Raw genomic sequence first — 10,853 nt, forward strand, 5'->3', positions numbered from 1 at the left:
CCCAACATCTGTTCTTTCTCCTCATCTAGCACACTTTCCCTGGGTGACCATGCCTACTTGCACGCCTTTACGTACCTTCCACAGGCTGGTGACTCACAGGCCTGTGTCTGGCCTGGGTCTCTGCTCCACGTGTTAGACCCGTACATCCAGCCCTCTATGGGTCTTCTACTAGGCCAGCCCTCTATGGGTCTTCTACTAGGGCTGGCCGCAGACACTTCCAGCACTGAGCTGTCAGCTTTGCCCATTCTTTCCCCAGCTTTCTCACCCTCGGCCACCACAGGCCTTCTTCCAGATCCTTGAAAAACCTTTGTCTCTGCACCTGCTTTCCTTGCTTACAGTTCTTTCTGTTCTCTTCACTAGCTAAGGCCTCACCCTTCAGGTCTCTAGCTGTTTTACTTTCCCAGCATAATTTAAGACCCATTATGTAACAGGCATGCCATTTCCTCAGAGAGGCCTTTCTGGACCCCTGAGACGAGGTTAACTCCTTTGGAAACACTAACCACCCATTAAATAATCATGGCTTAATGTATGCAAGGGCTCCCCAGGATGGGCCATGTCTGTCTGCACCACTGAACTGCTGACACCAACGCTGGCCCATGGCTCACAGACACCTTCAGTGCCTATAGGCTGCATGAATATCCTCGGTTAAAACAGCCTCTCTTCTGGTATCTCCAATCAGGACAAAACCTGAGTATTCCCCTCATTGCCAATCAATCAACAAGTCCTTATGATTCCACCTCATAAACAGGTATCTTCCTATCGTGTACCCAGACTCCCCACCCTCATCACCATGATCCACCTGAGATACTGCCCACGGCCTCCAAAACTGCTTCCTGGCCACTGGCCTCCCCCTTAGCCAGCCTCCACAGTTTGGTCAGAATGCTCTTTTTAAAGTGCAGATCCCATCCAGCCACTCTCCCGATTAACCCCCTCAATCGTTCCCTGATGCTCTTATAAAGGCCGAAACAAGCTGTCCCTCCCTGGTCCTCCCCCCGACCTCTTGCCCTTTTAACTCTCCCAACACACACTTCAGCTTTTTCATTTCTCAGTTAAAACACGCCACCCTGTCTCACTTGGATCCTGAAGCACACTCTTCCATTTGCCTGGCCAGCTTCTGTCCTTCAGAGCTCATTTATACTCTCACTCGGGGAAAGCCTTTCCTGACCTCCACCTCAAGTCTGGGGCAGGTGACCCTGCCACCTGCCAGCGCATACTCCCCAATGCACCCTTCCGCTCTGTCCCACCAACGTAGAGCAGGGAGTGTGTCTCTGTCCCACGGGTCTTTCTAGGGCTGACTTGGGGAGAGCACATAACAGGAAGAGACCTCTGAGCCCTGACTGCCAGGCTACAGGCTGTCCGACTGGTCCTTTCATTGAGGATGCTACTGTTGAGACCCAGCGAATGAGAAAAGGCACCTACAGAAAGACCACAACAGTAGGCTTTATGAAGGTTTTCCTTCCGGAGAGAACCTGACTCCAACTCAGGTCTTGGGGGTATTCAGCTTTTTCGGCCTGTGGGTTCCTGCCATCGCAGCTCTGGCTTTCTCGGCCTTCTGCTGTGGTATTTCCCCTGGAGGAATTTCACACTGTGCAAACAGTCTTTCTGTTGGCTATTTTGGTCAGCTCAGCTGGGCCTTAGGCCAACAAAGCAGTTTCTAAGCCCAGGCTTTTCCAGTTGCCTGGCCTAGAAGAATTCAGAGCTGGTGAGGGAAAAGCATGCCCTGACTGGTTTTAGAGAACAAAGATGGACCTCAAAGGAAGCTGACAAATAGGGTAAGAGAATCCACTTGGATGAAGATAGCAGCAACCTTGGTAGTGAAAGACTCCAAACTGTACTGAACATTTCAGTGAGAAGCAGACCTCAGCAATCACAAAAACCATTATAAGGTGGGCACAGTGGCTCACACCTGTAATCCCAGCACTTTGGGAGGCCGAGGCAGAAGGATCAGTTGAGGCCAGGGTTCAAGACAAGGCTGGGCAACACAACAAGATGTCATCTCTACAAAAAACGTTTACAAACTTGCTTAAAGTGGTGGTGTGTGCCTGTAGTCCCTGCTACTTAGGAGGCCAAGGCCAGAGGATTGCTTGAGCCCAGGAAGTCAAGGCTGCATGAGCCGTGTTTGCACCACTGTGCTCTGGCCCGGGTGACACAGTGAGACCCTGTTTTAAAAAAATAAATAAAAATTTTAAATGAACAAATAAACAAAAAGCATTGTAAAACAGCCCAATAACAGTAAAACAAATTTCAATGACTTTCATCAAATGAGGACAACTCTGGGCAGTGGCTTGCTAATGCTACACGCCGAAGGAAGAAGGTGAGTAAGGAATAGAGATCTTGTCTCCACATTAACCCTCTGCTGAGCCTCCCATCTTCCCTCCCTGTAACTTGGATCCCCCAGCCTCAGGCAATGACCCTTAGGTATGTCCACAATTTCATCAAGAAGTTAAAATTTCCCTCATCAGCTAAGATCCATTATGTCTCCCCTTCTCTTCAAGCAAAACCCCTTACAAGAGTAACCTATACTTACTGTCCTTAATTTCTCTCTGCTAGCTTTTCTTAAACCTGCTCCAGCTAGGCTCACCTTCCCCATGCATGCCACCAAAAGTGTTCATGCCACCAGACACTTCCATGTTGCTAAAAACCTAATGGCTACTTCTTAAACCAAATCGTCTGTGTTGCTCTGACAGTTGATTGCTCTTCTTCCTTTTGATCTTGGCTCACTGCAACCTCCCCCTCTTGGGTTCAAGCAATTCTCGTGCCTCAGCCTCCTGTGTAGCTGGGATTACAGGCATCTGTCACCACACCCAGCTAATTTTTTGTATTTTTAGTAGAGACAGGGTTTCACCATGTTGGCCAGGCTGGTCTCCAACTCCTGACCTCAAGTGACCCGCCCACCTCAGCCTCCAAAAGTGCTGGGATTACAGGCGTGAGCCACCGCAACCAGCCTCTTCTTCCTTGAAACATTTTCTTCACTTGGCCTCTAGGACATACTTGCCAAGTTGGTCTTCTATTTCTCTGGCTAACTTCTCCCATATCTCCTTTGCTGGTTCTTCCTCTCCTCTCTCAAATTCGAAATGATTGGGTTGCCCCAGGACTCTGTCTCAGGACCTTTCTTCTGTCTACACCTGTTTCCTAGATGATTTTTTCTAGTCTTGTGGGTTTAGAAACCAGTAAGATATAGATTCTATGTAATTTTAACTCTCAAATTTCTATCTCCAGACTTGTATATCCAACTGCCTACTGATATCTCCACTTGGATGTATTAATAGACGTCGTAAATCTAGCCCCAAACAGTGCTCCTAATTTGAAAGAATTTTGACTCCTTCAAAATTCCTCACTGCAGTGAACAAATAGTAACTCCGTCCTTCCAGCTGCTCAGCCCTACAACCTTGGGAGTTGTCCTTATCTTTTTTCCACACCCTACACTTGCCAGCAAACACTTTGGCTCTATCTTCAAAATATATGCCAAACCTGACTGCTTCTACCACCTCCTCTGTCATCACCTAAGTCCAGGTTTCTATCATGTCTCCCGTGGATTAACTGAGAAACCTCCTAGCTATGCTTCTGACCTTGACCCCATCTGTCTATTCTCAACACATCCAGAGTAAGACCTATCACACTTAAATGAAACCATGTTATTCCTTTGCTTGGAGGCCCCCAATACCATCCCATCTCCCACTCAAAGTAAGAGCTAAAGTCTCCATAGTCAGGCATAAGGCCCGTGTGACCTGACCTCTCTCACCTGCCCTGTCATTCTTCCTCTCTCATTGCTTCAGCCATGCTGGCACCCTGCTGTTTCTGAAGATACCAAGTATGGCCCCAGCTGAGGGCCTCTGCATTTGCTCTTCTCTCTGCTTGAGTGCTCACCCTTTCCCCCTCACCCGAGATAGAACAAGGCTCAATCTCCTCCCAACTCCTTCAGGGTTTTACTCAGATGTCATCTTAACATTGAGACCTTCCCTGACCACCCTATGTAAACTGTTCCCCCCCTCCACTAGCTCTTTCCTTATCCTCGTTTTGCCTCCTTAGCACTTCTCACTGCCTAACAAATATCTATTAGTTATTCATTGTCTCCCACCAAGATGTAAGCTTTCTAAAGGCAGGGACTTCTCTGCCTTACTCACTGATGTACCCCTAGTGGTAGGTGCTTAATAATCTATAGTTGTTGAATAAGTGAATGAATAAATCCCGGAGGCTTTAGAGCAGGAGAGCCTACAGAAAGTTTTGCAACCAAAGGTGAAAAGCTGCAGATTTGCATATCCTGGCACTAGGCCAGGATCCACTCCACAACTGGGTTTAGCTGAGGCAGACCCTGATGGAACCCTCAACCCCACCAGTCACCTCACATGTGGGCCAGTGCAGTCCAGTCCTGCTCCGGGTGAAAAATGACAAAGCCCATACCTCTCATCACGTCAGGTACTACTGCATTTCAGTGCCTCATGCTTTGGGGGAAAGTTAAGATAAGGATGGCACTGGAATTTGAATAAGGCCTGTATGTCTCCACGCTTAATTATTCTTTTCAAAACCTGACTATGTCATTTGCTAGTTTGCATCCTGACTGGGTCACACCCCTTTGTACTGGAAGGGACCCTGGAAGTGAGTGGGTGGGGGGACCGCCTAGGGTGATGAGAACCTGATCAAAGCAGGCCCAAGAAACAGCATCAAGTTTTTTTGTCAAAGAATACTGGCCCTCAGAATTCTTAGAGAACAGGAGAAAAAAGAAAACAAGATATACTTTTTCCCCTAAAGAATTTCATTATGTGCTTTGGCACATTTATTTGTGAGTCACTCCCCACATTTATCCTGGGCCAGGATCATTTTTTTTTTTTGAGATGGAGTCTTGCTCTGTCGCCCAGGCTGGGGTGCAATGGCACACTCTAGGCTCACTGCAACCTCTGCCTCCCAAGTTCAAGCTGGGACTACACACGCGTGCCACCACACCTGGCTGATTTTTGTATTTTTAGTAGAGATGGGGTTTCGCCATGTTAGCCAGGCTGGTCTTGAACTCCTGACCTTAAGTGATCTGCCCGCCTCACCCTCCCAAAGTGCTGGGATTACTGGCATGATCACAGAGCCCAGCCCCGGGCCAGGATCAGCTGGAATGAGTGGTGATTTCATTTCCCCTGAGATGACAGAGCTGGCTTACCATTTACTTTTTTAGAGGCTGGGAAATGTCTTGGTCTTTTTTCTTCTAGGCTGATCTGAGCAGATTCCCAATTATCAACTGGGAGCAGAAATATTCTGCTTCCAACTAAATGGCCTTGCCTGCTCACTCTTACTCCCTATTCACACTCTCTTGGAGGCCACTTTGTGATTCTACCAAATCCTATAGGAGAGGTGACAACTCCAAAGAGGAGGCTCTAGAAAGATGACATTTGGAAATGTGTAAGCTACTGCCTGCTAGCTTCCCCTGAGCCACTTTTACCCTTTGATTGAGATGAAAGGCCACCTAACTGCCTAAATCACCACAAAGGGACAAACTAGTATCTCAGAGCAGTTAGCAACAAAAACAAGCTAAGCCTCTGCACTGCAATGTGGCAGGGCTTCTGGCTAGGTAGAGCAAGCAATCGTGATGTGGAGACACAATGCAGCAAAGGGAATGAGATGCCAATGAAGGATTCCAACAGTTGGGTCTGCAAGTATGCTTGTCCTATGACACACACAGCCTCGACATCGCTGCTCACTGGGGGAGTCAGAGAAACATCAGCCCTTTCATACCCCCTTGCCCCTGAGCACAGCTCATCTCCCAAGAGCACATGAGCCTGCAACCCAGTGTGATGAGAATCACAGTAATCCCCTGTGCCAGTGGCGGCCTCCAAGCATCCTGAAAGTGCTTCCTAGACACGGAGTGGAAGCCATGACTTCCCCTAAGCTGCCAGTGCTGCCTCTGAACTCACGCGGAGGTTCTTTTTTCGGTGTCCCCAGAGGCAGTAGAAAAATCCATTTTCCATTTTGGAATCTATCAAGTAGGACAACTCTGCCACCTGGGTGCATCTTCTCAAGGGCAATCTCTACTCCCTTTCCTACATGGCCTGACAATACCGTTGAGTTAGAAATGTCCCATGTTGGCTGGGCACAGTGGCTCACGCCTGTAATCCCAGCACTTTGGGAGACTGAGGTGAGAGGATGGCTCAAGGCCAGGAGTTTGAGACCAGCCTGGCATACAGAGACTGCACCTCTAGTATTTTAAAGAAGAAATGTCCCATATTTTAACCCTCTTCACTCAACTTTCCACCTTGCTCCAATAGATTGCTGACAAAAAAGTGAGACCTCCTCCACTCTGAGGTCTCCTAAGAGAATGCTGCCAGCCAAAACAAGATCTGCTGATAATTGAGGAACAGCATCTTTAAAAAGACGCTCAACTATATTTCAGAAACATAAAGATCTAAGTGTGGGCTCTATGAGGGAAGAAATAAAGAGAAAGAACATTTTTTCCTCCTACAACAGGTCTAAACAGTGCCATACAAGGAGTTGCACGAATATCCAAATCAAAAGCAAGGCAAAAAGAAATAAGCAAAAAAGCAACAAATGCATTCCAAAATGATGTCCATTTCTCAGCCCAGAGATGTACCAGGTACTGGTTTAGTTCAGCCTGCAGGTGCTGGGAAGAAATTCACAAATCCAAGTCAGTTGCAAAAAGGGAAAACTCCATACATATCACCCAATGAACCTCTAAGAAAGTATATGAGCTTCTCTGAACAGATTTTACTCCAGGTTTGCAGCCCACAAGGTTTAAGATCGGACCATGAGGTTAAATCTTGTAAACTCAGAAGTGGTCAGGCTACTGCCTAAACTTTGTAATTCTCTACACACCCTTTAAAGCAGTGTTTCTCTGCATCTTTCATTCCACAGTCATTGTCCACCTGATCCAAAATATCCTAAATTTTTCAATGTTTGGAAGCAGGGTTTCCAATTTTTGTGTATACAGAAAAGGAGGGAGGGGGTGAAAAATAAGTCTTTGAAAAAGAACATGCTACGTATCTATCACAGAAATATGAGTGGGTAAGATTTAGAGGATTGCTGAAACAAAGCCAATACTAAGGTCTACTGGTTGGCTGCAACAAGTTTAAGATGTCTTCATAAGGGCCCTGGTTGGGGAATACTATACTTGCTTACAGTAAGCTTGGGAACTGCTACAGAGTTGTAGCAAAGAGCTGTTCAGCTTCTCTAAAAGGCTGCTATTAACCACCTTCTCTAAAAGGCTGCTATTAACCACTGGAAGAACTAAGAAGTTCAAGGCCAAAATATCAAAATGAACCAACCACGCTACCTGCTGAAAATAAAAGTTTCTTTACCCCAGACATTTGCCCAAATCTTTTTTTTTTTTTTTTTGAGATGGGAGTCTCGCCCTGTTGCCCAGGCTGAAGTGCTGTGGCACAATCTTGGCTCACTACAACCTCCACCCCCTGGGTTGAAGCGATTCTCCTGCCTCAGCCTCCCAAGTAGCTGGGATTACAAGCGCACACTACCATGCCCAGCTAATTTTTGTATTTTTAGTAGAGACGGGGTTTCACCATGTTGGCTAGGCTGATCTCGAACTCCTGACCTCAAGTGATCTGCCCGCCTCGGCCTCCCATTGTGCTGGGATTACAGGCGTGAGCCACTACGCCCAGCTTGCCCAAATCTTATAATTTATTTTCTCCTCTCTGACAGACCTCCAGAGGCCCAAACTTTAATAGAATCTGAGAGAAAAAAGTGGCCAGTCTATCTGCTGTCCACAGTGATGCCAAACTCTTCCTCCTGGAGCCAGTTTTCCCTGTTGGGCAGTCAGGTGAGGATCTAATTATGAACAAACTCTACTTGGGTCTCCCTGGAAGAGTTTGTGGCTTCAACAGCCTAGCTCATGGGGGCTCATTATGTCAGACTAGCTTTTTTTTTTTTTTTTGAGACGGAGTCTCTCTCGATTGCCCAGGCTGGAGTGCAATGGGGTGATCTTGGCTCACTGCAACCTCCGCCTCCCAGGTTCAAGCGATTCTCCTGCCTCAGCCTCCTGAGTAGCTAGGATTATAGGCGCGCGCCACCACGTCCGGCTAATTTTTGTATTTTTTTAGTAGAGACGGGGTTTCACCATGTTGGCCAGGCTGGTCTCAAACTCAGGATCTCGTGATCCACCCACCTCGGCCTCCCAAAGTGCTGGGATTACAGGCGTGAACCACCGCGCCCAGCCTTGTAGTTGCTTTTAAGCAAAGAGGTTAAGCCTCTGTACAACCAAGAGGAAGAACTATAATTAGAAAACTTACCAATTGCCCCAGCCAATGAGAATCCATTTCCAACAGGTACTAATGCCTGTTAGAAGCCACTGGAACACTGACATCATCAGCCCAATTGATAGGTTGTCTGATAGATTCGCCCCCTTCATCACACACAAGAATTTAAAACAAAACAAGACACTGCAGTTATATTCATTATTGCAGACAATGGGTTTCTTTATGTTAGTAATTGAAATTACTGCTGCGGTCTGGATTCCACCATTACTCCCTCTGCAGCCTGTGAGGCTGGCCAACACTGTAAACTTCCTAGCCCTAAAAATTGTAATCCAGAATGCCACCTCAATACAGCCCTCCACTGTGAAACTGAATGCCTTCTGGGGTACAGCATGAAACAGTTTTAGACAGTGCATGCCAGTGCACCTTGAAACAGTCAGTGTCCTTCCATCTGTAATGAAATCTGTGTAACGGGAAACTTGAGTCAATTCATCGTTTAAAGCAGATCTACTGGCTCATACCTTTCTCTAGGAAACAATAAGTGAACAAGAAGTAACCTCTGAAGAAGAAAGAACTTTGGGAGAATGCACTGAGAAAAGCCAGACTGAGTCTCCTTGGATGAAGTTAATTAAGGAACAAACATGACAGGATATTGGAATCACAACCAAGGAATGCAGTGAGGACAGGTTTCTCAGTTGCCCAGAGAAGACACAGTTCCTTTTGAACTAAAATTAGCCGCTGAGAAGGAAACATAAGAAGCATGGGTAAGAAGCTGAAAACCTAAGTCAGCAAAGGGGATGGAGGTGTGTTGAGGAAGAGAGCAAGTTTCTATTTTATTTCTTCTGTAATTCCTTAAGATTGTTTGCACCTGAGCTTTGGGATTGCAGTAGTCTCCCCCACCGGGCGTCAGGTTAACAGGCTGGGAGCCCTGACAACAAGTTCTAAACTTCTCATAATTCTGTAAGAGCTGGCAGATATCTAGTTGGAGGCTCAAGGATCCAAGTGCAAACATTAAAGGGAGGTTTTTGCCCACTACCCAGTGAGAGGCGATCTGCCCGGGGAGTGCCCTCGTGTCCTGACACCATCTCCCGATTAGGATACATTGGTAATGGGGCTGGCGTCGACGCCCAGCAGTGCCCATCTGGTTGACAGCGTCCGGGTCTCAAGCGTTCCCTCGCCCCTCTCTGCACTCCGGGGAGCCCTGAATCGCTGGTGGGCATCTACAGTTAAGAGTGCAAGAAGGCCCCTCAGACACGGGGCGAGCACGAGGGCTGTAGGCTGCCTCCTCGAAGCACACTCAGGCATAGTCCGCCCAGGCGGGCGAGCAGTTTCGAGGTGGGTCGGCACCCAGCCGAGGGGTGCCAGGCCGCCCCGGTGCCCGCTCCTCTCGCTGGCCCCCGGAAGCGCCGCCCTCCCGCCCGGCGGGCTCCGAGGGGGCGGGAGTCGAACGCCCCCTTCCGGGTGCCTCCGCCCGGCTGGCCAGCCCCGCTCCTCCTCCGGGCGGGAATCCTCCCTCCCCCGCCCCTCCCGAAGCCGGGCCCCGGCGTCAGGCCCGGCCCCAGGGGGGAACCCCCTGCCTCGGCTCCCCCTCCCCGCGGCCTCTGCCCGTCTTCCTGACCCTTGGGGGCCGGGAAGACCCCGCCGGCAGCGGCCGGGACCCACCGCTCATTACGACATCTTCCTCCCTGGCCTCCGCCGCCTCCGCCGCCACCGAGAGCCTGACACCGCCCGCCTAGCACCCGCCAATCCCGGAGCCCGCCACCGCCCGAGCGACGGCAGCCTTCACCAATAAGCGCTTGGAACATTGGGGACCGACAGCACTACTAACCAATCAACCAGAGGCGTCTAGAGCGACGTTAACTTGGCCAATAGGTCTATGCAATGTCACTGATTGACGGTAGAACCCACCAACCGGAAGCCAATTTGGGAATGAACGACATGTTCGCCAGCCAATTGGAGGGAGTCAAAGTCCCGCCTACTGGGTGGTTGATGGACAGCAACAGGAAGCTGGAAGGGGAGGGGCTTAGCCGAGGAGTGCTTTTGTATTGGTCGTGGTTGACCTTCCACCCACCTCTAACCCAGAGGATGAATGATAGATTTGCCCTGAAGCCAATCAGAAATCCTTAGGGTGAGGCCCACAAATGCCACATAAATAGCATATACATTGCGCCTTAAGTACAGTCTCTCCCAGGTGTGGCAGGAGCTTTCACGTGCTCTTCGGCAGTAGCTGGCTGCCACTCAACCCCATGCCTGGTGAGTGGAAAGCCACCAACCTTTTGTTTAGTTTCTCGCTCGTCATCGCCTCGGGAGGGGCGACTTTGTACAGTAAAGCACTGGGGTCCGGCACCATAGTGGGAGTTGGGATTGTTACGCGACGCTTCTGAGGGCATTTTCCCAATCGGTTAAAGCTCCCGTTAATCCTCACATGGTTATTACGGTGACCCCCATAGCCCACAGTCCCTAACATGTGCATCTGAATCATCTGAAGCTCTTTCTAAAGGCAGGTTCCTCGGGCCGCCTCTTTTTTTTGTTTGTTTGTTTCACTCTTGTTACCCAGGCTGGAGTGCAATGGCGCGATCTCGGCTCACTGCAACCTCCGCCTCCTGGGTTCAGGCAATTCTCCTGCCTCAGCCTCCTGAGTAGCTGGGA

At 49.0% G+C, this 10,853-nt stretch overlaps 1 protein-coding gene across 4 annotated transcripts in view; it reads right to left on the reverse strand.

Moving 5' to 3' along the window:
- The window catches only part of SP2 (Sp2 transcription factor), a 32,450-nt gene extending 22,440 nt beyond the window's left edge, over window positions 1-10,010 (reverse strand). For 2 of the 4 annotated variants that reach the window (XR_005195246.1, XM_017497040.2), the window contains exon 1: window positions 9,867-10,010. Coding sequence is in view for 1 of the 4 variants with exons in the window: in XM_017497040.2 (XP_017352529.1) it covers window positions 9,867-9,873 (7 nt within the window). In the remaining 3 variants the exon portion in view is untranslated. Of the gene's footprint in view, window positions 1-8,240; window positions 9,647-9,866 lie in introns of those variants that run through there. The other 2 variants (XM_017497041.1, XM_037727345.1) reach the window with 1 other exon arrangement.
- Window positions 10,011-10,853: the final 843 nt, after the last annotated feature.

Source organism: Cebus imitator, unplaced genomic scaffold (assembly GCF_001604975.1).
Source record: "Cebus imitator isolate Cc_AM_T3 unplaced genomic scaffold, Cebus_imitator-1.0 Scaffold228, whole genome shotgun sequence".
Lineage (NCBI taxonomy): Eukaryota > Metazoa > Chordata > Mammalia > Primates > Cebidae > Cebus > Cebus imitator.